At 49.4% G+C, this 17,509-nt stretch overlaps 1 protein-coding gene across 1 annotated transcript in view; it reads right to left on the reverse strand.

Annotated features, from left to right (window-relative positions):
* Positions 1 to 11,435: 11,435 nt before the first annotated feature.
* LOC138252844 (uncharacterized) overlaps positions 11,436 to 17,509 on the reverse strand; it is a 261,104-nt gene continuing 255,030 nt past the window's right edge. Inside the window, exon 10 of the mRNA XM_069205771.1 lies at positions 11,436 to 12,460. Coding sequence (XP_069061872.1) covers positions 12,231 to 12,460 — 230 coding nt within the window. The 3' untranslated portion in view covers positions 11,436 to 12,230. The remainder of the gene's footprint in view (positions 12,461 to 17,509) is intronic.

A 17,509-nucleotide genomic window follows, 5' to 3' on the forward strand; every position in this document is an offset into this window, starting at 1 on the left:
CCCTGCAGTGTCTTCCCTCCAGAGTCTCTCCCTGCAGTCTCTTACCTCCAGCAGTCTCCCCTGCAGTCTCTCCCCTGCAGTCTCTTCCCTCCAGCAGTCTCCCCCTGCAGTCTCTTCCCTCCAGCAGTCTCCCCCTGCAGTCTCTTCCCTCCAGCAGTCTCTCCCTGCAGTCTCTTCCCTCCAGCAGTCCCCCCTGCAGTCTCTTCCCTCCAGCAGTCTCCCCCTGCACTCTCTCCCTGCAGTCTCTTCCCTCCAGCAGTCTCTCCCTGCAGTCTCTCCCTGCAGTGTCTTCCCTCCAGAGTCTCTCCCTGCAGTCTCTTACCTCCAGCAGTCTCCCCTGCAGTCTCTCCCCTGCAGTCTCTTCCCTCCAGCAGTCTCCCCCTGCAGTCTCTCCCTGCAGTCTCTTCCCTCCAGCAGTCTCCCCCTGCAGTCTCTTTCCTCCAGCAGTCTCCCCTGCAGTCTCTACCCTGCAGTCTCTTCCCTCCAGCAGTCTCTCCCTGCAGTCTCTTCCCTCCAGCAGTCTCCCCCTGCAGTCTCTTCCCTCCAGCAGTCTCCCCTGCAGTCTCTACCCTGCAGTCTCTTCCCTCCAGCAGTCTCCCCCTGCAGTCTCTTCCCTCCAGCAGTCTCTCCCTGCAGTCTCTTCCCTCCAGCAGTCTCCCCCTGCCGTCTCTTCCCTCCAGCAGTCTCCCCCCGCAGTCTCTTCCCTCCAGCAGTCTCCCCCTGCAGTCTCTTCCCTCCAGCAGTCTCTCCCTGCAGTCTCTTTCCTCCAGCAGTCCCCCCTGCAGTCTCTTCCCTCCAGCAGTTCTGCTCCTCAGATTGTTCTTATTCCTCAGCCTGAAGCTCACCAGAATTATGGTCTCAAAGTGGATTGAAATGCTGCGAGGTGGGACCCTTCCTCCCTTCGTGGAAGCTGTAGATGCGGAAGTTATCTCTACGGCTCCGATCCTACAGTTCTATGACTGGGCTGAAGATGACATATGTCTGTTCTGCAGTCTGTGGATGTCCAGATCTTCTCACTGGCGTTGCCCGTGATTTGAAGAAGTCCGGTCTCATCTCATGTTGTTCAGTTCTTTGTTCGTGTGCACCTTGGCATCAGGTGGCTTAGCTGCTTTTAGTTTAGTAAGGATATACTCTAGGATGGAAGATGCCATCTCCGGATCAGGATCACAAGGTTTTGGTTGTGGACGGTCTACAAGGGCTCAATGAGAATGAGCGTTGCCACAGGGCTTTATTCCCTCACATGTGGAGTCTGTAATCCTGCAAACAAGATTCTTGTAATGACAAGTCACGCTGACCCTCGCTCTCCCAGAACTGGAGGTGAGTGGAAAGGGTCATCCGTCGTGTTGTAATATCGTCGTCTTCTAATATCGGGGTCTGGGACTCCAGCATTAATACACCTTTTCGGAGGCGAGCTCAGGGTGGCTGCAATGGCTGGGCCACCAGAAGGAGAAACTTGAACTGTCCCACAGAAGTCTGCCTTGATTCCTCTGTGCTGAGAGAAACAAGATGGCGGCGCCCTACTGTGATGCCAACATCATTAAAGTGGTCCATGCCAATGTGATTGAGTGTGCTGAAGGTGAGCCATGGAATGGAACTTGTGTTATAACCCCACTGCGTGTTTATAGTTTGAACATAGTAAGGAAGATTTAAAGAAAAAAAAAAATTCGGGCGGAAACCGATTTTTGCCCATTGACGTATATTAAAATGGCAGACAACTAAATAAAGACTTTTTCTTGTTAAAAAAATAAGGATCTTCCACACGCATTGGACCTGTTGGGATGTGTGTATTCCCCTTTCACCTGAAGAACCTGTGCACACTGTGAAAAAGAAGGCTAAGACCTAAAGCAGAACCTTCATCTCTCGTCCTTGAAGGGCTACACCCTAAAACGGAGCAGATCTGTGGAGCTGAGCCTTCCTGGAGGAGGCAGACCGCCTAGTGTATTGATGACCTGCCTGCACCTCCTCAAGGACTTTCTCAAGGTTCATCCCTCAGCCCCACCCTCTTCAACGCATGCACGAGCCCTCTGGTCAAAGTCATCCGCACACACAACATCAACATCTTCTCCACCGCCGATGACATTCTACTCATAATCTCGCTCCCTGGTAACACCCTCAACTTAAGAAACTAGATCACCGACTGCATAAGTCAGTCCTGGACAACACTTAGATGCTTTTGGATGGAGAAGTCAGTGCAGCAATGATAATGCTACGTTCAATAGGTTCTGTCAGTGTTGTTCTTCTGGAGCTGCAGGTGTCAGGACTGCAAGGTAATACCTTCGACTGACTTGTCTTTTCTGTCACATTAGTCCCAAACAGTGAAAATGGCATCACTTGTCTCTAGTGAACCACTGCTTTTGTGTGAGTTGCCCTAAGGATCTATATTGATCCCTACTTTGTTCAATATATATACATATAGGAAACGTTTTGCATTCTCATGTCATATATAGACGATACTCAAGTTGTTGTTTCAATCTTGGACTAATTTAAAACTGTCTCAAATGTACACAACTGTCTTCAGTGGTGAAATGGATGAGCACCAAAGCATTAAAATTGAATGAAGATAAGAGGAAGTTGCTGGGCTTTGGCCAGGTATCAGCCATCAATAAACGGGTGGCCCCCACCCCAGAAGGAGAAGCAAAAAACTTGGGAGTGATGGATGATAATATGAATTTAGATAAACAAGTAAATCAGGTCTTGCCATCCTATTGATTAAAATACTTTGAAAATTGCCCAAACAGACTCATCAGAAGACAGTCCAAGCAAGTAATCTATAGGGTTGGGCAGAACTCGCAGAATTTGACTCTCTGGATTTCCGCAGAGCTACATAAAAACTCTGCAAGATGCAGCAAAGTTCCGCCAACGGGTGGAGATAGAAATGGCACCATGTGTGCGCCAGCGAGCGCACCTACCCAAGTTGATGTAGCTGCCATTCACGTAGATTGTCCACTCAAGCGGAAGCTTTCTTACTGCAAACTGTTGCGACCGCCTGTGACTGCTCACGTTACAAAAATCTTTCTGGATGTTCTCCTACCAACCGGTAATCGCATTAGGGGACTCCAAATCTCACTCGCCAATTTACAATTCTGGAGTCGTGTGCAAAAAAAAAAAAACATATTGCAAACATGTCCAGCATATTTGACGAGGTCCTAGCACCTATCCTAAGCCACTGCCCATGATGCAATGATGAGTACCTGGGAGTGGCCAAGAAATACATCTCATCCCGCAATCAACTATGAGCCACGACTGTGAACTGTGTTCTGAAACTGTTCCTTGAGCAGGAAAAGCCTCATTTAAAAACTGAAACACCTGCAAAGGCCACGGAACAGTGAGAGGTCACATCCAGCTGCTTAGAGTATTGTATCAGTGCAGCCCCTACCTCCTCCATCATAGTTGGTGGAGCCACAGAGAGAAAATCCTTGTCATATAGAACAACATTGGCAGAATGAAATGAAAAGAGACATTAATCTCACTGAGAGCACTACATTTGTTTCCATGAGGAATGGCGCTGTTTGGACATTGATTATGAGTGGTTTGTCTGCTCCCTGAACTAGTCTTCATCCCGATACCACCCTACGAAAGCAAGACTTACCTGGTCAGGTTTGCTAACAGCCGAAAGGTTTGTGGAGTCGACCATGAAAGGACAAACACTGAAAGTTTTGTGGAGTCAACCATCAAAGGACAACCACTTTAGAGCAAACACAGCCTTGAGACAGCAGCTCAAGATTACAAAAAATGATGTACATCACAATCGAGGGGCACATCTTACTGCCACAACATCACTTCATAGTCCATAACTACTCCCAGGTGCTCTGGAAGGTTGTGAATAATTTCCAGGTACAGGCCATAGCTTTAGAAGATTAATTTATTGAAGAACCTACCATATGAACCCTAATCCCTGGCCCATGCTTCACCACATCGGTAGCCTTGCCTTGCTCCTGCGACAGAAGCACCGTCCCCCTGGGTACCCTGCCACTTGCAACTCTAAACTGCGACCAACAAGCTAGGGTACAACCCCCTCCACTTTTGTGTCATCTGAGGGTATCAGGGTGTGCTGGCACCTTAACGAGCAAATCCTTATCTATATGTCTAGTGGGACACCAGTAACTGCGCCTGGACTGCAGGTGTCAGTAACAGGAACCGTCACCGCTGGACCAGCGCTGTGTATGAGGAAAGGTGGGCACTTGTGGGACAGTGAGCAAACCCAAAACATCTCAGGTAATGGCAACTGCTGAAGCCAGATCACTGCAATGCAGGCACTGCTATCATGGCTCCAGCTCTGAAGACTAACCCTGTGCATGGGGGTCTATAGATTCCATTGTTAATTGTTTCATAGTGTCTCCTATCTAGGAGCTATAATACTCTTTGGAGTCATAACTCTGGCCCAGAGGGCCATATATGCTTTTGTTTTTTAGTTCTTGTTTATGGACAGATCTGACCTGTTTTCCAAAGATTTCTTGTGGAAAAATACAAAAAAGTTACAGTAAGCTTAAGCCAGCCCATTGCGTACCAGTGGTTGGCTTTGTAACTCTTATTTGCTTGCTTTTGATTTGACCGCTTTCCTTTCTCTTATGTGTGTCCCACCTGCTGGAAAGTGGATTATTGGTAAGGGGGATAAGTACCTGCACTTCGCAATAGGCCACTAAGCCCCACCAGGTCGAGTCAGGTCTCAATAAATTAACCCAAGTTCAACCCTTGTTAGCTTGACAATGAGCAGTTAGGCTTAACTTAGGAGACCAAGAGGGTCATTATGACCCCGGTGGTCGGTGCAATAGTGGAGGTAGTACCGCAAACAGGCTGGCGGTACATACCTCCACTATTATGACATTGAAGGTTTAGCCAAAGCCAAACCACCAAGTTAACACACCGACCGCCACAGCGGTAATGACCGCTGGGCTGGAGACTACAGTTTTCAGCCCGGCAGCGGTCACTAGACCGCCCATAGCATTTAGACCCCACCCACCGTCATGGTTTCCATGATTTCTGTACCGCCACGGAAACCATGGCAGTAGGCACTATCAGTGCCAGGGAATTCCTTCCCTGGCATTGATAGGGGTCTCCCCTTCCCCCCTCCCCCTCCCCTTCCCCCTCCCCAGAGTCCTCCCCCACCTTGGCCCTCCCCCTCTCAACCCCCACCACATATAAACACATACATAAACACCCATACACACACGCATACACACATTCACCAACACATGCATACATTCATACAGACTCACAGCAATGCTCATGAACATACATCCAGGCACACACGCACTCACACGACACAACATGCACGTACATGCACGCATGCACACATTCAAACACAGTCACACACACCCACACACAACACCCCCACTCCCGTCTCCTGTAAGAGAACCCTACTTACCTGCTTGCAGGGGCTCATCCGGCAGGACACGGGACGCAACGCTGCTGCCAACAGCAGTGTCCACCAGCAAAACACTGCCAGGCAGTATCATGGAACATGATAGGGAAGGCAGCGTTTTGCTGGTGTGGCGGTGCTGCTGGCAGCAGCCCCACCTTAACGCCATCCGCCACCATGACCGTAATTCCGGCTAGGGTCATAATTTGATGGACGGTCAGTAGCCACGGCGACGGTATGTTGACGCCCATCGCCGTGGCAATAGGCGGCATTAGCCGCCAATATCATAATGAGGCCCTAAATGTTGTTTTTTTAACGCATAGAAACAAAAAACGCCAATCTGGACATCTGGTCGCACTCGACCGGGCAAAGTCAAAATTTGAGGCTGACCGTGATGGAGCGCTGCTCGGCTACAGTGAGCGAGAGAGCGAGAGGCCTCGTCAAAGTATTACCTTTGGACTTTTTTTCAGGACAAGTTTTTCACCGGGATGAAGTCACAGATGGCATCCAAACTCCCTGGAGCCCTCTTCGGATCCACGTCACAGGGACCTTAGTGAAGTCTTATCTTCAGACTTTGATGATTTTTCATGATGAAAATATTCATCCGGGCCGAACTTCAAATTGGACCTAACCTCCCTGAAGCCCTCCTTTGAGACGTTGCGCAGGAAGCCTTGGTCAACTTTGTACGTTCAGACTTTGTCACTTTTTTGGACCTTTTTCTCTCTGATGTCAGACAACCCTCCACAACAAGCCGTTTTTGAGTCAGCATCCTCGGATTGCCTCTTCAGGCGCCCACGGTGAATTCTTGGAAGTCTGAGGCTCCAGAGCTTTTCAGCAGGATGAACCTACAAATCAGGCCGGGTCACGGTCGACGTAAGCCGGCTTGACTCATGACGTAGGGTTGGTCCCTTTATGGAGCTTTTCCCCCAAAATTCTCCAATTGTCTCCAAACTTCTGGATCTTCTTCCAGAAGGTCTTTGCAGGTTCTTTAAGAGTCCACAACTCACCCACCGTTCCTAGAATCCCTGAGTTGCTTCTTGAGGGTTAGACTCCACCTCCCAGAATGCACCTGGCTCTAATCCAAAAACGAACAGTGAACGGTGGTCAGCTGGTCAGTTTCTTCTGTTTTTGATGCAGTGGGCCCTGGTCAGATATTTTCTACATGTAGCAAACAGGGAGTCCCTTCTTGAACCAGCTGAAGACAAAGTCTTTTTTGTGGGAAGCCCAAGTGGGAAGCTGGTGCAGTCCTTCAGAATGCAATGCCCAGGTGCAGGTCAGTGGTCCAGCAGGACAGTCGTTCTTCTTCTTGTCGTTGTTCCTTGTAGGGATCTGAGTTGTGAGTGCATCTCCACCATATTTATCCTTGCTTCTTGGGTGGAAAGCAAGGGGGGTAACTGTCCAATCACAGGCAGGCCACCAACCTCTTGGATGAACACTTCCTAGTAAGTGTGGCAAAAATCAATCCCCGAGAGCAACATTCCTTTAAAATCTAAAAGTGCAGAAGTTCAAATTTGGAGGTTAGGTCTTGCTGAGTCCACGTACTGGTGTGGCTAAAATTACTTAACACACCCCTTTCCTGCCCTCTCCCAATCTAATGAAGGGGGCACCTGGTTGTCTGGGTTTGCAGGAAATGGGGGAGGTCCTGAGGTTCTCCAAATGTCCTTCCCTCCTTTGAAGACCAGTTTGGCTGCTCTACCCTCTTCCTGCTTTCCCATCCGCTGAGGCAGATCTCCTCCCCCCAGGCACATCCTTTGTGTTCAACCAAGGACCCTTCACACATAATGAAGGCAGCCTGGCCTGGCTACCAGAGGCTGGCCAATCATAGAAGGGCACTACTGAGCTGAAGTTGGCAACTTTCAGGTGAACTAGTTATATTAAATTCAACAATGACAAGATGTTGGATTTATTATAACAATCAGTTTGATTCCATACTTAAAATATGAATCTCCTTTTGGGACTGTATTAACTATTCCATGTTAGCCTATGGAGGCCATTCACTACAGTGAGGGTAAAACAAATTTGCCTATTTTACCTCACCCAGCCTTATGAAACTATTTTTACAAGGTCCCTGCTTATAGTTACATGGCACCCAACCCTAGGGGAACTTAAGGTAGTTTTAGACTTTGGAAGTACTTTTAATTCTAAAGTCGAATTTGCATGTAACTTTTATTTAAAAGCAGCCAGCAAGGCAGGCCTGCTTTGAAAAGGACACTGGGCTCCTCAGCAGTGCACCTATGGGTCACCTATGCTGGGGTCCCTAAACCTACATGCCCTACCGTATACTAGGGACTTGTAGTTAAGTCGGCATAGCCAGTTATAATTAGCCTAAGTTGCTTATCCGCAGAGCACTGGCCCTGGGACTGGTAAGCAGTACCCAAGGCACAGCCAAGAGCCAGTACCCACCAGTATCTGTCCAAAACGTTTGGGGGTGACCAGGGCAAAAAGGAGGACTTTCCCACACCGCCCCTGGAACACACCCTCTTTATTGTTCTTGTGACTGGATGATTGGTTTTCTTTCACTACTCATTCAGGGAACTGCATTTTCCTTCAAGCACTAGACTCCCCCCCACTGCCTAAAATGTTTCAGTTGCCACTTCATCCCACATCACATTGTTTTCCACCACCTGCTCCTCCCCCAGCTCTATTGCTCACATGCCTCTTTTTTTTATTTTTAAAAAAGAACATTTGGAGGGCCCGAAAGCTTCTATTTTATGCCTGCCCACTCTGCTTCTAAAAAAGCATTTGCACAAGTAAAAATTTTGTTTTGTTTTATTTACCACACCAAGTGTCATTCGTCATCTCGGATCGGCGGATTAAAAAAAACAATAAAGGTAATGGAGCTTACATCGTTTAGTAAGTATGCATGTGAGTGACAGCCTGGCCTGCGCTCGTATGTCATGACACATGCATGCGCCTACTGAATAATGCAGGTGCCAGCAGTATCACATTTGTCACGCCATCATGCCTTTTCTTTCCTTCTTGCTGATGCTGTTCAGCATTGCTAAGAAGCATTGACAAAAGCAATGGGGGAAAAGCCAAAACCCGTTGCCTTTGCCAATACTTGTTGCTGCTTGTTAGAAATAGGGTCTCCAGTTGGCAGTCGGTTTGCACCCTGTCCAAGTAGGGACCCCTCTTCTAGTCAGGATAAGGGAGATAATTACTCAGATAACCTCTGCTCACCCCTTTGGTAGCTTGGCACAAGCAGTCAGGCTTAACTCAGAAGCAATGTGTAAAGCATTTGCACATAACCCACAGTAATAAATGAAAACACTACAAAAGGACACCACACCAGTTTTAGAAAAATAGCCAATATTTATCTCTGTAATACAAGACCAAATACAATAAAAATCCAACATACAGTAAGAAATATATAAATTCTGTAAGATGTACTCAAAAATACAGTTTCTTGAAGTCGATAGCTCCACTTGGGGCTATCACGGCGTTGTGATCAACAAAACCAACAGTTGAGGCCGGCCCCGGTTTCGTGGGCCAGCTACGATGTCGGGAGGACCCGCAAACAGTCCCTTTGGAATTGCAGGGCATTGTGATCCTCATGATGAGCTAAGGAGAGCAGCATCGCTGGCGTTGTGGTGTCAGTTCCGAAGCCGGTACGGGAGTCGTCGGGCCCTTGAAGTCACATGCGTTGTGGATCAAATTCCAGTCTGATGAAGTCAGGAGCACTGACGTGGATGGTGTCGGGCTGCAGTGTGAGGTGGAACGATGCGAGTGCCTTCCCATAGGTTACGGTGCAGGCAGTGGCTCGATGACGGCATCCAGCGGCGTTGGTGAGACCATGGCTGCTGTGTGAAAGGGGAGGTGCGACGTGCGGTGTCACCAGGTCGCGGTGCAGACAGCATTGTCATCATTGCTGAAGCGCTGTCATCGGTAGGCCCAAGCCAGCGGTGCAAGACGGGACAGTGCTTCGTGACCCTCACGAGTGGGGTCCACAGGCCACGGTGTAGGCAGGGATGCCTGGTGATGACACTGGAGTCAATGGTTCTGGCGTTGGTGGAAGTGGGCTGAGGTGCAGGACAGGATGGTGCTTCGTGTACCTCACGGGCGGTGTCGCTATTTTTCTAAAACTGGTGTGGTGTCCTTTTGTAGTGACCCAGGCAGCGGTGCCGGTGTCAGCAGGAGCAGCATCATCAGGGATTCCCAGGCTGCGGTGTAAGCAAGGCAATACTGGAGCCGGGGCCCACAGGTCGCGAGCAGCGGCTTGGTGAGGTCGTCCGATGATGGGTTCGCTGAGACCAGAGTCGCCGTGTGAATCGGGGCAGTGCGGCTCCATGTGGCGTCAGCAAGTCACAGTGCGGGCCAGTGGCGTCATTGGCGAAGTGGTGGTGGTTTCTCCTCTTGGACAGTACAAAACACACAGTTCCCAGTGCTGCAGGGTGAGGAAACTGCAGTCTTTGGTGTCCCTGTGACTTCCAACAGGAGGCAAGCTCTACTCCAAGCCCTTGGAGAACTTTCTCAAGCAGGACACACAGCAAAGTTCACCCTTTGCAATCTTTTCAGGCAGAAGCAGCAACTGCAGGCCAGTCCAGCAAAGCAACACAGCAAAGGGACAGTACTCCTCCTTCAGCTCTTCAGCTCTTCTCCTTGGCAGCGGTTCCTCTTGATTCCAAAAAGATTCTAAAAGTCTGGGGTTTTGGGTCCACTACTTATAACTAGATCTGCCTTTGAACTAGGCATACTTTAAAGGAAAGTCTCTGCTGTTGACAAGATCCTGCCTTGCTGAGGCCTGGTCCCAGACATACTCCAGGGTGTTAGAGGCTGCATTGTGTGAAGGCAGGCACAGCCGTTTCAGGTGTAAGTGACCACTCCTCCGCCCACTCTAGCCCAGGTGGCCCATCAGAATATGCAGGCTACACCCCAGCTCCCTTTGAGTCACTGTCTAGAGGGAATTCACAACAGCCCAACTGTCAGTCTGACCCAGATGTGGAATACACAAACAGGCAGAGTCACAGAATGGCTTAAGTAAGAAAATGCCTACTTCCTAAAAGTGGCATTTTCAAACACACAATCTACAAACCAACTTCACTAAAAGATGTATTTTTAAATTGTGAGCTTAGAGACCCTAAACTCCACATTTCTATCTGCTCCCAAAGGGAATCTCCACTTTAATAACATTTAAAGGCAGCCCCCATATTAACCTATGAGAGAGATAGGCCTTGCAGAGTGAAAACCGAATTTGGCAGTATTTCACTGTTAAGACAGATAAAACACATTAGTATATGTCCTACTTTAAACATACACTGCACCCTGCCGATAGGGCTACCTAGGGCCTACCTTAGGGGTTCCTTACATATATGAGAAGGGAAGGTTTAGGCCTGGCAAGTGGGTACACTTGCCAAGTCGAATTGGCAGTTTAAAACTGCACACAAAGACACTGCAGTGGGAGGTCTGAGCCATGTTTACAGGGTTACTACTGTGGGTGGCACAACCAGTGCTGCAGGACCACTAGTAGCATTTGATTTACAGGCCCTGGGCACCTCTAGGGCACTTTACTAGGGACTTACTAGTAAATCAAATATGCCAATCATGGATAAACCAATCACCAATACATTTTACCTAGTGAACACTTGCACTTTAGTGCTGATTAGCAGTGGTAAAGTGCGCAGAGACAATAAACCTGCAAAAAGGGCCATTTCCAACTCTGCTGTGTCTCAGTTTTGATACACTTTTATAACGTAAAGCATAGACTGAACGTTGGTCTTATTAACTAGTAATAATGTGTATTATGTATTCTTTGGAGTGTCTAACCACCCTCTCCTCTTTGAAATACTCTTTCAGTGCTCAGTCCCACTCACCTGACAGAGTTACCACAGTGAAGTACTTAATTATTCAGTTTGGGTTCCTGTAGTTCTGCCTGAGAACACGAGGGGTGAATGAAACCAATTGGTGCAACTAAAGCCCTGGGATCCCAGGAATCAGGTCATTATAGTGAATGGATGGATGGAATCATCTGTTCCTCCGCCCATTGGCTCATTATTTCATTCATCCTCTGCCCTACTGCCCTCTCACAGTACCACACACAGTGAAATGCACCACTTTATTATAAGTCAGACCTCTTGGCTTTGTCAATGCAGGTTTTATTTACCACCATCTGGAGCAACCCTGTCCATGCATGAATACATTTAGGTGTAAATTAAAGATAATTAGCTCCACAATATGTGTGTCAAGTGAATGCATTTTATTTTTATTGATTATTTTTGTGCCTACATGAAACCAATCCTACTAACTTTGGGTTCACCATGAACCCTCCCAAATCATAGTAAGGTAACAAAGAGGAGGAAGCGAATGAGATTGCCGGACCATCCAAACAGTGAATGTCAGGCAGCTCATGCAGAAGGTGATTGGTACATTGTCCCAGCCCAGCAGGTAGCGTTAATACTATTCATTGAGCACACTGCTACTCTAACTACCCAGTTGGTCATTTTCGTCCCGCTTGCAGTGTCCAACAGCCTCCAACCAGCGAGCATCTGATGGGACCTTCCGTGAGATAGGACAGGACCCCAGACGTCAACGAGATGCATTGTGAACACTGGGACACATCAGCTGTGTCCCCAAGTCACTTTGTATATAGGCTGTGGGAATGATCATACGTGTCTCATCCATGTGCCCCATGCAAGTCTCATCACTGTTTCCTCCTTCATGCTCCTCTGGCACCCACACATATTACCCCAACTCTTGGACTTATGAGGTCCACCTACTCCACCTCTGCTCCACCACCTCGTTGGAGGTGAAGGATACCCAGGTGGAAACAAGACACCAGTAAAGGCCACGTCTATCATCCAGAGAGAAAGGGCTCTAGATCTTTGCCACATCATTAAGCAGTCTCTGGTGAGATGGGGTCTCGGGGGAGACAGTCCTACTCCTGGCGGAGACGCTCCAGAATCTGCTGGTATTCAGGCATGTCCTTCTGCAGGTAGGACTCTTGTGCGACCCAGGATTCAAGTGCCTGCCGCTGCGCAGCCTGAAGGACAGTCAGCTCCCAGCAGTTGTTCAGTAGCTGATAAAAGCCCATCTGGTAATAGGCTTTGATGCCTTCATCCGACAAGGGTCCTGGAGATGAGACCTTTAGGCGTGGAGGCGGCAGGGCTGTGAATGAGAAACACATTTGTTAATGCATGATGTTCCATGGACTTTAACATCTGCATCCAGGGGACCCACCCAGGGGCATCAATGTTAACGCTTCACATCGTCAGCACACAAGACCCTCCAACACATAAGTAGTGTATGAAGCTGGCCTAGTGTGTGGGAGACACCTATGGTGTTGGCACCTTATACCAGATCCAGACAACCACTATTAGTGAAGTGTAGGCAGTGTCTAGGAAGCCAGGCTCTCTAGAGGTAGCTGTGGATAAACAGGCAACACTTATCTAGGGGACATGCAAGCTTATGCAATACCATAATAGTCACACAGCAACTTCTCAAATATGGAAGAACCACACAGTGTTACAAAAATAAAGGTACTTTATCACAGTAACACAATACTAGATTACTTATAGGCAGTCTCCCCAACTGAAGGTAAGTACACACTATATAATTACACAATAGCAAATATGGATTGGCATAGAAACAACAAGCATTAGCAAGAATTATAGAAAATAGTGAAGGCCCTAGGGGAAAACCAAACCATATACTAAGAAAGTGGAATGCGAAGTGAAGTTCCCTACCCAAGGATATGGAGTTGTTAAAGAGGAGCTGGAAGAACTAGGGACCCTAAGAGTTGAGTACCTGAGTGGCCCCTAGTGACCAGGAGAGCAGAGGTAAGTACCAGGTCTTCCCAAGGACTAACAGAAGGACTTAGAAAAAGGATTGTGCAAGAACCCGACCAGTCTAGAAGAAACTAATAGTGGATTCTGAAAGAAGAGGACCTGCAAAAGGAGACGGAGCCCAGTCCATGATGGAGTGTCCAGTGGGGAAAGAAGCTACTACCCAAGCCTCTGTGGATACAGAACCAGGTCGATGAGGGGAGAAGAGGACCAGCTGTGGAGCCCAGGAGGTGAAGAGGAGCCCTTGGAGCAGTGCAGATGGTGTCCCACGTCGGTTGTCGGGTTGAAGTTGGTCAGTGGTGTAGGAGAACCACCAACAAGCTTTGGCAAATGCAAGAGGAGCAAAAGAAGATTTGCAAGGCTGAAGAGTACCAGCAAGGCCCAGGGGACTGGACCCTTGGAGGAAAGTCCAGGGTAACCCTCAGCAGTTGGGAGGGCCAACAGAAGCAGTCGCAGCCCCTACAGGCAAACTATTGGCAGCAGGCACAGTAAGTCGCAGTGAGGCCGAGTCAGCGCACCTGAAGAGGAGTCCCACGTCTGAGGCTGTGCTTGGCAGGAAGAAGTGCTGGTGGCCCGAGCTACTTGGAGCCTGAAGATCCCTTGGAGCAGGAGACAACAAGCCTTGGTAGCTGCAAGAGTCACGGTGAACAGGGGTACTGTCCTGGAAGGAGAGACAAGTGCTCACCAGCTCCCAAGTTGGACAGCTGTCAGAGAGGACCAAGGGGACCACACCAGACCATCACCTGTTATGCAGGATCCACACACTTCCAGAGGAGAGCAGATCCACACAGCCGGATATCGTTGCTGGTGGTGCCTGCAGATGCAGGGGAGTGACTCCTTCACTCCAAAGGAGACTCCCTCTTGCTTCTTGGTGCAGGCTAAAGTCTTGCCAACTCCAGAGGATGCATAGCTGGAGAAATGTTCCATTTGCTGGAAGGAGCTGGTGAAACTATGTTGCAAAGCAAAGTCATCGTCGGAGTTGCAGTCTTGTGGGTTCCTGAAGAGTCCAGTTGTGGTTCCAGTGGCCAGAAGTTGAAGTAAATGATGCAGAGGAATCCTAGTGGAGTCTTTCACATTGAATCTGGGGAACCACCTGCAAGGGAGTCCCTAAATAGCACTAAAAGGGGGATTGGTCACCTAGCAAGGTGAGCACCTATCATGAAGGATCTGTTACGTCACCTGCCTGAACTGGCCACTCAGATGCCCCAGGGGCCTCTTGAAACAAGATGACAGAATTGAGTGGCCACCTGGAGGAGCTCTGGGCACCACCCATGGGGTGGTGATGGACAGGGGAGTAGTCACTCCCCTTTCCTTTGTCCAGTTTCACAACAGAGCAGGGACTGGGGGGTCCCTGGACTGGTGCAAACCAGCTTATGCAAGGAGGGCACCAAATGTGCCCCTCAAAGCAAGCCGTGGTTTGGGGAAGCAACCCCTCCCAAGCCTTGTAACGCCTATTTCCAAGGGAGAGAGTGTTGCCTCTCTCTCCCACAGAAAGTCCTTTGTTCTGTCTTCTCCTGCTTGAGCTGGTCAAGCAGCAGGGGGGCAGAAACCTGTCTGACGGGTGGCAGCAGCACGGGCTGCCTGGAAAACCCTAGAAGACTGGTAGGAGAACTACTGGGGATCCTCTAAGGAGCCCCCAGAGTGCATGGAATCATACAACCAATACTGGCAGCAGTATTGGGGTATTATTCTTACATGTTTGATACAAAACATGCCCAGGTTCAGAGTTACCATGATGTAGCTGGACACAGGCAGTGACATGTGTCCAGTACACCAGTAAAATGGTTTCCCCGTACTTACGAAGTTCAGTGCAGTGGAACTGGCATTCGCAGGGGCACCTCTGCTCATGCAGGGCTGCCCTTACGCACAGGGACCTGCCCTCTGAGCTAGGAAGGCCTACCATAGGGGTGATTTACAGTGAACTGGTGCAGTGACCTGTGGTGAAAGGGTGCATGCACCTTTTCACACAGGGTGCAATGGCAGGCCTGCAGACACATTTTGCATGGGCTCCCATGGGTGGCACAATACAATGCACAGCCCATGGGGAACCGCTGGTGCCATAATGCCCTGGATACCTAACCACCATAAACTAAGGACTTATATGGGGACACCAGTATGCCAATTGTGAAGCGTACAAAGCCCTAAGCGACTACATTTAAAGGGAGAGAACACCGGGGTCTTTGTTAGCAGGATACTAGTACAAACAGTCTAAGCATACTGATAGCAGGCAAAAAGTGGGGGTATCTATGCAAAAAAGAGGGTACTTGTGGGAAAGTAGCGTCTTTCTAGCCTTGTTACCCCCACTTTAGGCCTGTTTGTGAGTGTATGTCAGGGTGTTTTCACTGTCTCACTGGGATCCTGCTAGCCAGGGCCCAGTGCTCATAGTGAAAACCCTATGTTTTCAGTATGTTTGTTATGTGTCATTGGGACCCTGCTAGCCAGGACCCCAGTGCTCATAAGTTTGTGGCCTATATGTATGTGTTCCCTGTGTGATGCCTAACTGTCTCACTGAGGCTCTGCTAACCAGAACCTCAGTGGTTATGCTCTCTCTTTACAAATTGTCACTAACAGGCTAGTGACCAATTTCACCAATTCACATTGGCATACTGGAACACCCTTATAATTCCCTAATATATGGTACTGAGGTACCCAGGGTATTGGGGTTCCAGGAGATCCTTATGGGCTGCAGCATTTCTTTTGCCACCCATAGGGAGATCTGACAATTCTTAAACAGGCCTGCCACTGCAGCCTGAGTGAAATAACGTCCACGTTATTTCACAGCCATTTACCACTACACTTAAGTAACTTATAAGTCACCTATATGTCTAACCTTTACCTCGTAAAGGTTGGGTGCTAAGTTACTTAGTGTGTGGGCACCCTGGCACTAGCCAAGGTGCCCCCACATCGTTCAGGGCAAATTCCCCGGACTTTGTGAGTGCGGGGGACACCATTACACGCGTGCACTGGACATAGGTCACTACCTATGTACAGCGTCACAATAGTAACTCCGAACATGGCCATGTAACATGTCTAAGATCATGGAATTGTCACCCCAATGCTATTCTGGCATTGGGGAGACAATTCCATGATCCCCGAGTCGCTAGCACAGACACGGGTACTGCCAAACTACCTTTCCCGGGGTTTCACTGCAGCTGCTGCTGCTGCCAACCCCTCAGACAGGTTTCTGCCCTTCTGGGGTCCAGCCAGGCTCGGCCCAGGAAGGCAGAACAAAGGACTTCCTCAGAGAGAGGGTGTTACACTCTCTCCCTTTGGAAAAAGGTGTCAGGGCTGGGGAGGAGTAGCCTCCCCCAGCCTCTGGAAATGCTTTGATGGGCACAGATGCTGCCCATCTCCTCATAAGTCAGTCTACACCGGTTCAGGGATCCCCCAGCCCTGCTCTGGTGCGAAACTGGACAAAGGAAAGGGGAGTGACCACTCCCCTGACCTGCACCTCCCAGGGGAGGTGCCCAGAGCTCCTCCAGTGTGCTCCAGACCTCTGCCATCTTGGAAACAGAGGTGCTGCTGGCACACTGGACTGCTCTGAGTGGCCAGGGCCAGCAGGTGATGTCAGAGACTCCTTCTGATAGGCTCTTACCTGTGTTACTAGCCTATCCTCCTTCCTAGGTAGCCAAACTTCCTTTTCTGGCTATTTAGGGTCTCTGCTTTGGGGAATTCTTTAGATAATGAATGCAAGAGCTCATCAGAGTTCCTCTGCATCTCTCTCTTCACCTTCTGCCAAGGAATCGACCGCTGACTGCTCAGGACTCCTGCAAAACCGCAACAAAGTAGCAAAGACGACTACTGCAACCTTGTATCGCTGATCCTGCCACCTTCTCGACTGTTTTCCTGGTGGTGCATGCTGTGGGGTAGTCTGCCTCCTCTCTGCACTAGAAGCTCCGATGAAATCTCCTGTGGGTCGACGGAATCTTCCCCCTGCAACCGCAGGCAACAAAAGACTGCATCACCGGTCCTCTGGGTCCCCTCTCAACCTGACGAGCATGGTCCCTGGAAGTCAGCAACTCTGTCCAAGTGGCTCCCACAGACCAGTGACTCTTCAGTCCAAGTTTGGTGGAGGTAAGTCCTTGCCTCCCCATAGCTAGACTGCATTGCTGGGTACCACATGATTGCAGCTGCTCCGGCTCCTGTGCACTCTTCCAGGATTTCCTTTGTGCACAGCCAAGCCTGGGTCCCCGACACTCTAATCTGCAGTGCACAACCTCCTGAGTTGTCCTCCAGCGTCGTGGGATCTCCTTTTGTGACTTCGGGTGAGCTCCGGTTCACTCTTCTTTGTAGTGCCTGCTCCGGCACTTCTGCGGGTGCTGCCTGCTTCTGTGAGGGATCCCTGTCTTGCTGGGCGCCCCCTCTGTCTCCT

Source organism: Pleurodeles waltl, chromosome 1_2 (genome assembly GCF_031143425.1).
Source record: "Pleurodeles waltl isolate 20211129_DDA chromosome 1_2, aPleWal1.hap1.20221129, whole genome shotgun sequence".
In the NCBI taxonomy this organism is placed as follows: domain Eukaryota; kingdom Metazoa; phylum Chordata; class Amphibia; order Caudata; family Salamandridae; genus Pleurodeles; species Pleurodeles waltl.